Genomic DNA, 12997 nt, shown 5'->3' on the forward strand with positions numbered 1-12997 from the left:
ACAAACTTTTATTTTGGATGCAATTAATTGCGTTTAATCATTTGACAGCCCTAGTTTGAGTATTTTGTAATAAATATTGTTTTTATATATTGTAATCAATAGTTTCATATTTCAACATGGCTGAAACTCAAAGGTCTTCACAACAACCCATCAAAATAAAAACTAATTGGTTTAAATTGGAAAAAATTGAGACAGAAATATAGCATATTACTGTTTTACAGAGGAATGCACTTCTCAAAGTAATAATATTATTAAACAAAATAATATAAATTATATTAAAAAGAGAAACACCATTTTAACATAACTTCGCTGTTTCATGTTTTAATATTAACAGCAATAGCACTTTGTTCGCCAAAAAATTTAAATCATACTGTTTTATGCCATTATTTGATTACCACTATGTTTATAACATATTTGCATTAAATCTGAAAAATTCTGAAAAATTTAAACAGACAAAGAATTTCTTAAAAATTAAAATAATAAACATTTTCAGAGCCCAATTACTGTTAGAAATAATAATAAATACAATTATTATATTGTTAAAGTCCAGAAAAAAATAACTGTTACAGAACACTTCACTAAAAGACCTTACAGAAAAGATTTCATTGCTCACTTTCACTCAGAATCAGAGTCCTATCTTGCAGTGGCTTTAAATGCTGTAAAATATCATTTTTAATTTACTCATATTCTGGTATATTTTCGTTTCTTACAGTGCTTGCAAAGTTGTGCTGTGCATTTTAACCACTGTGTTAAACATTTGGACTGCAGTCTATGACATCTATCCCAGAATCCCCCTGTTCACATGCACAGACACGGGCATGGCCACAGCTATATCCAGCCATCTACTGCAGGAAGAGAGGAAAGGAGACAGGGAAGGAAATGCAATGACTCATGGGAATGATATCCACAGCGATACTTATTAGGAGAGCAGAGACAGACAGAAGGAAAAGGATGAATAGAAAGAGAATGAGAACGCAACTGCGTAGACCCAAGTTTGACTGATGGCAGCCTGATGAAGATGACGATGATGATGGTGATGAAGATGGTGAAATACCCAAGTCACAACGCAGCATGAGGGGAAAGGGAGAAGAAAGAAACAAAGAGAAAGATTTAATTTTAGCGCTTATTCTTATATTTTCATTAAGCTTTATATCTGCAAGTATTAAACAATGCAAATGAGAGAAAGACAAGTAGAGACAAGAAAGAAAGAGAGCAGAAAGATAGTATATTGACACACTTCTAGACCACTTTGCCATTAGTTAAAGGGGACATCGGATACATTTTCCACAAGTCTGTATGATTCTTTTGAGTCTTCATGTAATGTCTACAACATACTTTGGTTAAAAGTCATAAATGGTCGTGTAAAACAACACCCTTTTTACCCTGTCAAAAACAGCTCTGTTCACAGCTGTTCACCCGTGTTGGTGCATGTCTCTTTAAATGATAATGAGCTACTGCTTGCCCTGCCCCTCTCTTACGTTTTTTGTGTATTCAGTTGCGAGCTACCATTATATACAAATGCTATCAATCCACTGCGTTCTCAGTGGCTCTGATGTACAGAGAAAATGAAGACTCTTATGTTCACTTTTACATACGATTACAAAACTGCTTGAGTGCGGAGATAATGGCGGACTGCATACAGTGTGAAAATATGCTGATACGGGACAGTACATCAGTGGTTGTGGGCGGGGCTTGAGCAATATGACAGAATACTGATCAGAAAATTAAAACGGCTTGATAAGTGAGATTGTTTAGGTTTTTTAGGGATGAGTGAATGGATTCAATTTTTATGATTGTAGGGTGGTTTTGTCCACACACTCCTAAGACACATTTATATGCAAACAACATGTAAAAGTGAATTTTGCATCCGACGTCTCCTTTAAAAATTATTATCCTGTGAACTGTATTTGCCCGGTTTTACAGACAGGACTTAGCCTAAGACAGGATTAAAATAAACTAAAATAAAACACGAAAATATAAAAATAAAATATAATTCACATTATTAAAAAAAAATAATCCTATACTAAAATACACTTGTGAAACTGAAGCAACAAGGTATCAGACTATAACTATGCTGCTATATTGTGAATATTGAGCAACTCCAGCAACTAAAATGACATTCCAGAACATCTGTTCAAACACTTATTAAACAATTTCTTCTCTTTAAAATTCTAAAAAAAATAAATAAAAAAAAGATACTAAAACACACTAATAAAACGAAATGGCAAAAATAAAATGAATCACATGCAAAGTATTACAAATTATAAAACGGTTAGTTCCATTCCTCAATTCTGATTGGTCAGCAGCTGTGTCGTATTCATGATCCATGCGCTCTGAAGTCCCAATCTGAATAATGATTTGCGAATCATTTGATTTGAATCATTCAATTTGTGAAATGATTCACAAACCCATTGTGCTCTAAATCAAATGATTCACGATATGTGAAGTTATGATCTAAATGAAAGGATTTGTGATACATGATTTGAAGTCCCAATCTAAGTCAATGATTTGTGAACCTGCTCCAAAGTCCCAATCTGAATCAAATAATTCACAATAATACACACGTTTTAGGGAGGTGTGGCTTAGTCTTAACTTTTATAATAAATATCTCTTTGGTTTTGAGACTTTAAGCTTTGCAAGTTTACAGATCTTATCTATGCACAAACAGCTTGTAACACTCCAAAGACAAAGGAAAGCAAGAAACTGCATCATATGACCCCTTTAAAATCATTACAAGCCATGTCGAAATTCGAAAATGATTAGCTCTTTTAATTTAATCTGGCTTTTGCTGGTGAATCGCTTAAAATAATTGATCAAAGTGACGAGTTTGAATCAGTCGGAGCGGATCCAGTGTAAATGACTCAATTTGGCTCATCCGTTCCTCTTTTCGCATCTTCAGCCATGTTTAACATTGTCAGTACTTCTACTGGCTTATCTCGCTAGTTTTATGACATTAACTCAAATAAGCGAAAAAAAAGTATGTTTTTGAAATTGCATGAAAAGCTCTGTGCATATTGGAAAAATTTTTTTTTGTCTTTTTATAATTCACGCACTTTCAAGTAGCTCCTCAGGAATATTGCTAATTTAAAGGGGTTTCTAAGCCTTAAAGGTATGGTTCACCCAAAAATGAAAATGTGATGTTTATCTGCTTACCCCCAGGGCATCCAAGATGTAGGTGACTTTGTTTCCTCAGCAGAACACAAACGAAGATTTTTAACGAAAACCGGTGCAGTCTGTCAGCCAAATAATGTGAGTGGATGGGCACCAGACCTTTAAAAGTAAACAAAAACATGCACAGACAAATCCAAATTACACCCTGCGGCTCGTGACGATACATTGATGTCCTAAGACACGAAACGATCATTTTTTGTGAGAAACTGAACAGTATTTATGTCATTTTTTACCTTTGATAAACAGCCACGTCCATCTGTCATGAGCACGAGTTTAGCATCCGGCTCGTTACATGTGAACGCACTCTGTCGTAGAATACGCAAACGCCGGAAGTGATCCGTCGCATGAATACGACACTCATTGTTTACACAGTGCACAGAGATTGTGGGTATAGCGGCTATTCAAAATGGTAATTACTTGCGCTTATCCTGATTGTTCAAACCCATTTAAAGCTAAAAGATTACTTTTGCTTGCACAAATTCATCCAGGACTTTTCACCAATTTCCCCTTCCGGTGTTTGCGTATTCTACGCCAGAGTGCGTTCACATGTGACGAGCCGGATGATGAGCTCATGCTCAGGACAGATGGACATTGCTGTGTATCAAAGGTAAAAAATGAAATACTGTTCAGTTTTTTGCAAAAAACGATCGTTTCGTGTCTTAGGACATCAATGTATCGTCACGAGCCGCAGCGTGTAATTTGGATTTGTCTGTGCATGTTTTTGTTTACTTTTAAAGGTCTGGTGCCCATCCACTGCCATTATTTGGCTGACAGACTGCACCGGTTTTCGTTATAAATCTTCGTTTGTGTTCTGCTGAAGAAACAAAGTCACCTACATCTTGGATGCCCTGGGGGTAAGCAGATAAACATAAAATTTTCATTTTTGGGTGAACTATCCCTTTAAGTATGTAAAATTCAAGCACTTCTAGCACCTTTTACGAACCCTGATCTTTGCAAAAGTACAAAAACAAAGTGTGAAAAAGTTCAATCATAGAGAAAATTCTCTCTCTATGCTTAATAATGCTGTATTAACCAACCAGCAAACAGAAATAGATTGTTTTATAATGCTCTTTCTGAAATTGCGTTGCAAAACCAGCACTCTGAGTGAGCTCGTGTCCTGAAAGCACCTTCGGTAAGAAATGATGGGCCCTTTACGAGGTAAAACAGGTCGGCCGGAATAATCCCTGTGTCCGCGACGAGAGATTACCGAGCAGAATGCCACCTGTTTCACCTGTGATTGGCAAAGCTTTGCGCAGAGGTCATGGATATGAGATCTCACCATGCAGAACTAAAGCACCGCTGGGATTTAATTGAAAATGAACATAAATCATCGAGAACTAATGCTGTCCTTATACACGCATGGAGTCATCAGGCGTGATTAAGAGCGAGCGGCTCTCCTTCTGACTGTTTTCCAGTCATGCTAAATTACTCTAGAGATAATTTTGCAGACCACCTAAGAGTGATAAAAGATTCCTAAAATAACTTATTATAGATGCATGTTTGATTAAATTTTCATTTGAGCGAAACTGGAAAAAGGCAGAGTCGGGGGGAAATTTAGATTCATATTGGCTTTAATAAAACATGGGATTCTTTAACAATTTATTACAACAACCAAGCAGTTTCCAAAGATATTAAATGAATGCATCACAGTGAACACAGGATGCATGGTTTCTGTGATGCACAATCACATTCAAATCATCTTTAAAACGCATTCGTCCTAATTGAATAACGTCGTTGGAGGACGACTGCAGTCTGTGACAGTTATGATGATGTATTAGAAGATCCAGTGGGAATTGATTTATACTCGGTAAAGAAAAAGAGGCTTAGGGACAAATTTGTGCATTTATTCAATCTTTAGCTTTTGATGTTGCTCGTTTTTTTCCCTCTCGATTGTTCTCAGACAATTACTTTGTCTTTGTTTGAGCACTAAAGCGTAGAAAATTTTCATCTCAACGGCTTTTATGAAAAAATAAGCATGCAAAACATGCCGAGTTCTGTCTGCTACCAAGACGCCTGACTGATCCATCAGCACGGCCTTAACCGTGACAATTTTGACCACAACCAGAGTGGTCATTCGGGGCACTCTGCATTTGTTCTGTTTTTGAATGGAAAAACATCAATGGCAAATCAATCATTTTAAAAGCGAGCGGAATCTGCTTTGATTTCTTGTGAGTGAATTTTAAACAGTACTAGAGTGGCGAATGAATGACAGCACGGCAACACTGAAGTATCATGGGTCTTTTCCTGCAGAAACGTTTTATAGCCTGTGTCTTGAAAAAATTAATACATTCAACATCAATGCTTGAAAATCTTTGATCCACTTAAAGGGGCAGTTCACCTAAAAAAAAACACCCCCATGTCATTCCAAACCGGCTTTCTTTTCTGTGCAACATAAAAGGTGAATTTTCAATGAAAATCCTCGTCACTCTTTTAAAATTCATGTAAATGAAGGACTGCAAAGCTCCAAAATACCAAAAAAGTGGTATAAATGACTTTTTTCGGCTTGAGGTAGAATTTGAATAAGCACTTTCAAGTCTAATGCATTGAAAAGATTAGTACATTATTATTCATAAGGTCATAAGTTAGTGGTAGATGGATATATTACCAAGGCTGACATATGAGCCAATATTTGGCAAAAGTATTTGGGATATTTGGTAAGAGGCAGGACTTTTATTTTGATAGAGATATTAAAGATTACAGAGTTCATACAGATGCTGTAAAATGAAATTCCAGAACTTAACTTTTCAAGCACTACTTAATTTTTTTAAGGACTTCAATCAGAGATCTCACTCATCAAACAATGTCTTCACTTGCACATTCTGAAAAAAGACAAATAGATAAAAATATTCTAATAAAACAAAAAGTGAAGCACATGCAAAGTATTACTACGAAGTATACTACACTTACTATAGTAAAACCACAGTTAATTTTCTTAAGGGATCTGTATTTGTGTATACTTGATTACAAACCTGCTCCAAAATTCTGATCTGATTCCCAATACATGATTTGAAGTCCTCATCTAAGTCAAATGATTCGTGACCCTGCTCCGGAGTCCTGATCTGAATAATGATTTGTGAATCATTTGATTTAAATTGGGACTTCAAATCATGCATCGCCAATCATTTGATTTGAATCATTCAATTTGAGAAATGATTCACAAACCAGCTTCAATCTAAATCAAATGATTCCCAACACACGATTTGAAGTCCCGATCTAAGTCAAATGATTCGCGAACCCGCTCCGGAGTCCTGATCTGAATAATGATTTGCGAATCATTTGATTTAAATTGGGACTTCAAATCACGCATCGCGAATAATAATATTTGAATCATTCAATTTGGGAAATGATTCATGAACCAGTTTCAATCTAAATCAAATGATTTGCGATACGCAAAGTCCCAGTGCTAGTGAATCGCCTAAAATTAATGAGGACAGTCACAAGTTTAAATCAACCAGAGCGGATCCAGTGTAAACAACTCAATTGTTTCGGTTCATCTGTTCCTCTTTTTGCGTCTCCAGCCATGTTTATACAACATTGTTAGTGCTTCTACTGGCTTAGCTCGCTAGTTTTATGACACTAACTGAAATAAGCGGGGGAAAAAAGTGTAATGTTTTTTGAATTGCGTGGATTTTGCGTGAAAAGATATGTGCTGCTTATTGACAAAATTAAACACTTATTTCATAGATACATTGTCTTTTAATAATTCAATCACTTTTCAAGCCCCTCTAAAGGAATATTGTTATTTTTAAGGGTTTCCCAAAAAGTCAAAAACAAGTACTTCAAGCACTTTAAGCACCTTGTACGAACCCTGAGATTACAAGGGCACATGAATTAAAAAAAAAAAAATTCTATACAAAAAAAATAAAATAAAACAGATTTTGATTTTATCGTTACTTTAAATTCTGTGATCTATATCAGCTCAACCATCATTACAAATGCCCTTGTCTTCCACAGTAGTCAGGTTTGAAACAACAAAAGGGTTAGTAAATGATGATTTCAAATTCTTTTCATTCACTTTTAGGTGAACAAATCCTTGAAGAAAAAAACAGCATTCTGTCTGATGGATGTATAGCATAGTAGTGCATTATATGTTAGAGTAGAGGTGTTCGATATGACGATTTTTGATCGTGGATGATTAAAATGTCTCCACGATCTGCTTTTGAATAAATATCGCAGTATCGTGCTACAGTGTGCCTCCGTCTCAATAAACTGTACAATACGACATACATTCACTCACGGGACACTGCAATTATATACATTACTTGCATGTGCTTCAAAGCCTTGCCGGTAAAACGTTATTTCGTCCGCACACTAAAAGCCTATCAGCGTTTGATTACCGGACTAAGATATCTGTGGCGTCTAATTCACTAATACTGTCAAAAACATACAAGGATTACATATAAACACAATTGGTTATGTTTAAAGTGAAAGTAAACAGTTGAGAGAAAAACGGACTGGCGCCTCTTAAAGCGACAGAACTAAACATGCTGACGATTGTCATTAAAGGACAGTTCAACCAAAAATTAAGTCACTTACATGTTGTCCCAAACCTCTATTTATTTATTTTTTTTCTGGTGCTGAACACAAAAAAGATATTTTGAAGAATGTGGATAACAGTAGCACTTAATAAAAATAAATATAATACCATGGGGGGCCAGCAACTGTTTGGTTACCCACATTATTCAAAATAAGCTTCATGTTCAACATGTTTTATGCTTTTAATAAAAAAAAAACCTTGAGAGTGAGTAAATGACAGAATTGTCATTTTTGGGCGACTGTACGCTAATAAAACAAAACACAAAGAAAAATCACTCACTGCTCTTGTTTTATTTTTATATTTGTTAATTCAATTTCTTGAACGCTACTGCTAAATACATCTCTGTACCTGAAAATTAAAGCACTGTTTGTTTTATTTGTATGTTATGTGTATTTGTAACATGTAGCCTATCTTTGTTCTTATTTTTAATAACAAAGATAAAATAATGACAAAGATTTTTATGTTTGCCCTACTTTGGCTTAAATATCTGACATTTTATATTTTGTTACATTGGTGCTTTGTTTCTAAAATAAGGAATTTAGTTTGGCTGTACTGCTCAGACAACTTAAATAGTACAACCAACGTGACAAAGAATTGTGATAAAATCGTGAACTGTGATATTTCTATAAAAAAAATCGTGACATGATATTTTGTTGACGTGAAATTCTGACGTCACATGGACTACTTTAACAATGTTCTTACTACATTCTGGGTCTGGGAGCATTCCAGTTGCATTGCCATTTACGCAGGGTCAAAAAGTTCTTAGATTTCATCTAAAATATCTTGTTTAAATACCTGTGTTTTGAAGATGAACGAAGGTCTTACAGGTTTGGAACGACACGAGGGTGAATATTTATGACAGAATTTCATTTATGGGGAACTTTACGTTATTTGTAAAAGTTCTCAGAGTTTTGTCTCGCAAGATTGACAACAGATGAAGTTTATAGGAAAATCATGACAAGACAAGCAATGGAAAGTGACTATGATCGTCTATTGCATGATTATTCGCCCATAACGGCGCATCTATGAAGGCAGGGTCCAAAATGAACATCCAGAAAGAGCCAAAAGCGAGTCAGATTTGGCTTTACACTTGGCGAGCAAACAAAACTCACAGTTGGCTTGTAGCAGAATTTCAACTATTCAGAAACGCAACGCAAAAACAATGGCATTTTTATCTCAAGAGTGAATCGAAGCAACACAATCACAGTTGCTTGTCTTCCAACAACAATTTTCCCAGTGGAAAATTAACTTCCAGCACGCATGAGCGGCATGAGGAATACTGTTACTTGTTTGTTAGTCCCAGGGGAATGAAGCAAAGCAAAAGGCTCCTCAATTACAGTTCATAACACTTGTGACGAACTGACTGAGAGTGGCGTCGGTAGAGCACACAGAACAATTAAACGGCAATTAAAGACATCAGTGTTTAAGATAAAGGAGTTTAGAAAGGAAAGTGAAGAGAAGTGTAAAGGTTACCAGGGCGTGAAGTTTCTCCTCCAGGTCTTGATTAGCTCTCTGAGACGCCGTGTAGCTGTTCTGCAGTCTGCGGGGGGGGGAAACAAAACAAATGGACGTCACTGTCAGGGTATAAAGCTATTTCCAGATGTTATATGATACATCCTGGTGCGGTGTGGGATTGAGATGGGCATATGGTCATTGACATCAAACAATGCAGGAAACAGTGGAGGATTTCTGTGCTGTGCTTGGAAATGCTACTGCATCCTGTCAGAGCTCGTCTCAGCTGAAGGCGGCAGAATGGCAGATGAAGAAACTCACAAATTCACAAGTTATTCCAATAATAAGATCTTATATTTCAAACACAGATTTTTAAGAGAGTGTGTCTGATGTTAAAGTCATCAAATCCTCAAGCGGTCACAACGCCAACGCAGATTACAGAATAAGCCAGAAGTGGAAAAGGAGAGGCACTTAAAGACATTTTCATCACAGAAAGCCATTAAGCTTATCCTCCTTTTGAACAAAATACTGGCAGATTTTGTTTTGCAAGAAAAATACTGGAAAATAAGACAAGGCATTCTTTTTTTACCCCCATTTTAGTACTTTCAATCCATATCATTTAATGGTAGCCTACCTGGCATAAATAGAATGCTAAAAAGTACATTTAGCTTGTTTTACATCAGAAATTTAAGAATATGCATAACTTAAAGGTTGTATCAGCGATTTCTAGCCTGAAACATAAAGTGTCAAATTCAGCTGACCTTTCATCACAATCCGCACGCTGCCTGCCCCATAAATTGTCTGTGAAAAAACCGCGTCTCTCTGGTCAGCCTAGGGTCCGAGATATGCCAAAAAAACAATCGGCACTACCAACCTTTCCACACATAAACAAACAGTGTTCCAACCAATCAGCGTCAGGGGTTTGGTGTTGTGGACTTTCGCTCCGCCTCCCTCACATCCCTGCACCAGTAGGAAAGTCCACAACACCAAACCCCTGACGCTGATTGGTTGGAACACTGTTTGGTTATCTGTGGTGTGTTGACAGCGCCGATTGTTTTTTTGGCATATCTCGGACCCTAGGCTGACCAGAGAGACGCGGTTTTTTCACAGACAATTTATGGGAAAGGCAGCAAGCGGATCGTGAAGAAAGGTCAGCTGAAATTGACACTTTATGTTTTAGGCTAGAAATCGCTGATACAACCTTTAAAGTAATATACTGTTATGCTCATCAAGGCTGCATTCATTTTATCAAAATTCCAGAACTTTCAAGGACTTTTCAAGCACTACTTTTTTTAATTTTCAAGGAAATCTCAGATCTCACTTATCAAACAATGTCTTCTCTTTCAAAAAAAGATAAATAGATAAAAAATATATAGACTAATAAAACAAAATGGCAAAAAAAGTAAAGCACATGCTACTAATAAATGCTACTAGTGAAAGTTACTAATAAAGTATTACAAAGTATACTACACTTTTACTATAGTAAAACCAGCATTCATTTTCTTCAGGTATTTGCATTTGTGTATACTTTTTGCTTCCTTAATTTGTCTGATGTTTTCTACTGTTTAAAAAAAAAATCCAGATAAAAAGATTCTCAAAACCGCTCCGAAATCCTCTTCTAAAACAAACCACCGCTCTGACATCCCGAACTGAATGAAATGATTTGAGAACCCACACCGAAATCCTGATTTGAATCAAATGATTCACGATCTGCACTCCAAAGTTTAAAACTACATCAAATGATAAGCGGTCCATGGTCTGAAGTCTAAATAATGATTCGCAAATCAACTGACTTAGATCGAGATTTCAAATTGCGTTTGATTTGAGTCATTCAATTCGTGAAATGATTCACAAACCTAAGTAAAATGATTTGCGATATGCAAAGTCTCGATCTGAATCAAATGATTCACGATACGTGATTTGAAGTCCTAAACTGAATCAAATGATTTGTGAACCTGCACTAAAGTCCACATCAAAATCAAAATGATTTGCAATCTGTGCTGCAAAGTTCTGATCTTAATCAAGTGACTTACATCAGGACTTCAAAACGCATATTCATTTGATTTGAATCATTCACTTAGTGAAATGATTCACAAACCTTTTAAGGTTTTAATGTTTATCAAATGTTTGCAATACGCAAAGTCCTGATCTAAATCAAATGATTCCCGATACGCAAAGCTCCAATCTATATCAAATGATTTGCAATATACAATTTGAAGTCCTGAACTGAATCAAATGATTTGCAAACCCGCACCAAAGTCCAGATCTAAATCAAATGATTCGCAATCTGTGCTGCAAAGTTCTGATCTAAATCAACTGACTTCGATCAGGACTTCAAATCACATAATTATTTTATTTGAATAATTAACGTTTCACAAAAATGTTTTGCTCTAAATCAAAAGATTTGCGATACGCAAAGTCCTGATCTTAATCAAATGATTCGCTATACGCGCTTTGAAGTCCCGAACTGAATTATATAATTTGCGAACCTGCACCGAAGTCCTGAACCGAATCAAATGATTTGCGATCCTTGCTCTAAAGTTCTGATCTAAATCAAATGATGCATGACAAGTCCTGATCTGACTAATGATTCGCAAATCAACTGATTTAGATCGGGACTTGAAATCGCATATTGCGAATCATCTGATTTACAAACCTGTTTCAATCTAAATCAAATGATTTGTGATACGCACAGTCCTGATCTGAATCGATTTACAAAGTTCCCATCTACCCTCTTAAAAATAAACGTGCTTCACGATGCCATAGAAGAACCTCTTTGTCTAAATGGTTCCATAAAGAACCTTTGAAGAACATCTGAAGAACCTTTCTTCACAAAAGCTTCTTTCAGCGGAAAAAAGGTTCTTAAGATTATGAAAAGGTCAGAAGGAGATGGTTCTTTAAAGCAGTGTTTTTCAACCTTTTTGAGCCAAGGTACATTTTTAATTGAAAAAAAAAAAAATCACAAGGCACACCAACAATCGAAACTGTAAAAAAAAAAAGAAACTCTGTAGCCTATATTAACAATATACAGCCATTCTTATCGAAATGTCTTGAACAAGAATAAAAAAAAAAACAAATAAAAAGTATTTCAAATAAAATTTATTCCTGTGATCAAAGCCGAATTTTCAGCATCATTACTCCAGTCTTCAGTGTCCCATGTTCCTTCAGAAAAAAAGAAAATCTCTCATCAAATGACTTTGTTTCCAAAAACTACCCTGGTCACTCTTTTCCATATAACTGAAGTCAACAGGCATTATGTTACCTTTATGCAGCTACTTGTTAGTTTTTGTTAATGAAAAAAGAGCAGCTAGGAGGTCCTTCAAAAACCTTTAGTGCTAAGAGAGAAAGCCATATGGGATTGGAACTATTATTGGCACTTTTTCAAAGGTTAAGAAGTGTTAAAGACCAAAAACACATAAGAAATGAAGCGTGGGCCGACACCTTTTGATTTTGTATCTTCATTGAAACAACACGGAATTCACAAAATGAGCTTCAGCATGAGGCGCCGAAGCTTCCGTTCATAAAACTCTTAGAAGGAAACATCGATTCGAACACAGAATTTGTGCTTACAAAGACCATCTCGCCTGCATGCCGCATTATCTCCGACTTCTGCCTTTCGCTTTACAGCACAAACCTCCATCTCAATCACTCTTTCCCTCACGTGGATCAATACCACTTCGCTGCCCTGCAGATCATAAGGGAGTTTCACTGTCTGGCTTCATAACAATTAGAATTTAATCAATTCATTTTAGCAAGCGGAGGTGATTTGCGCCGAGCGCAGTCATAAACTCTAGCTGCAGTTCATAGCTGCGGACGGCCGGTGCTGATGGAATGCAA

General features: G+C 36.1%; 1 protein-coding gene across 2 annotated transcripts in view; it reads right to left on the bottom strand.

Moving 5' to 3' along the window:
- Window positions 1-12997, bottom strand: part of tjap1 (tight junction associated protein 1 (peripheral)) — a 168628-nt gene that overhangs the window by 33011 nt on the left and 122620 nt on the right. Inside the window, exons 7-8 of one of the 2 annotated variants that reach the window (XM_073835195.1) lie at window positions 9182-9248; window positions 980-1009 (exon numbers count right to left, since the gene is read on the bottom strand). In XM_073835195.1, coding sequence (XP_073691296.1) covers window positions 980-1009; window positions 9182-9248 — 97 coding nt within the window. The remainder of the gene's footprint in view (window positions 1-979; window positions 1010-9181; window positions 9249-12997) is intronic. The other variant, XM_073835197.1, reaches the window with a different exon arrangement.

The sequence above is a fragment of the Garra rufa genome, chromosome 2 (genome assembly GCF_049309525.1).
Source record: "Garra rufa chromosome 2, GarRuf1.0, whole genome shotgun sequence".
In the NCBI taxonomy this organism is placed as follows: domain Eukaryota; kingdom Metazoa; phylum Chordata; class Actinopteri; order Cypriniformes; family Cyprinidae; genus Garra; species Garra rufa.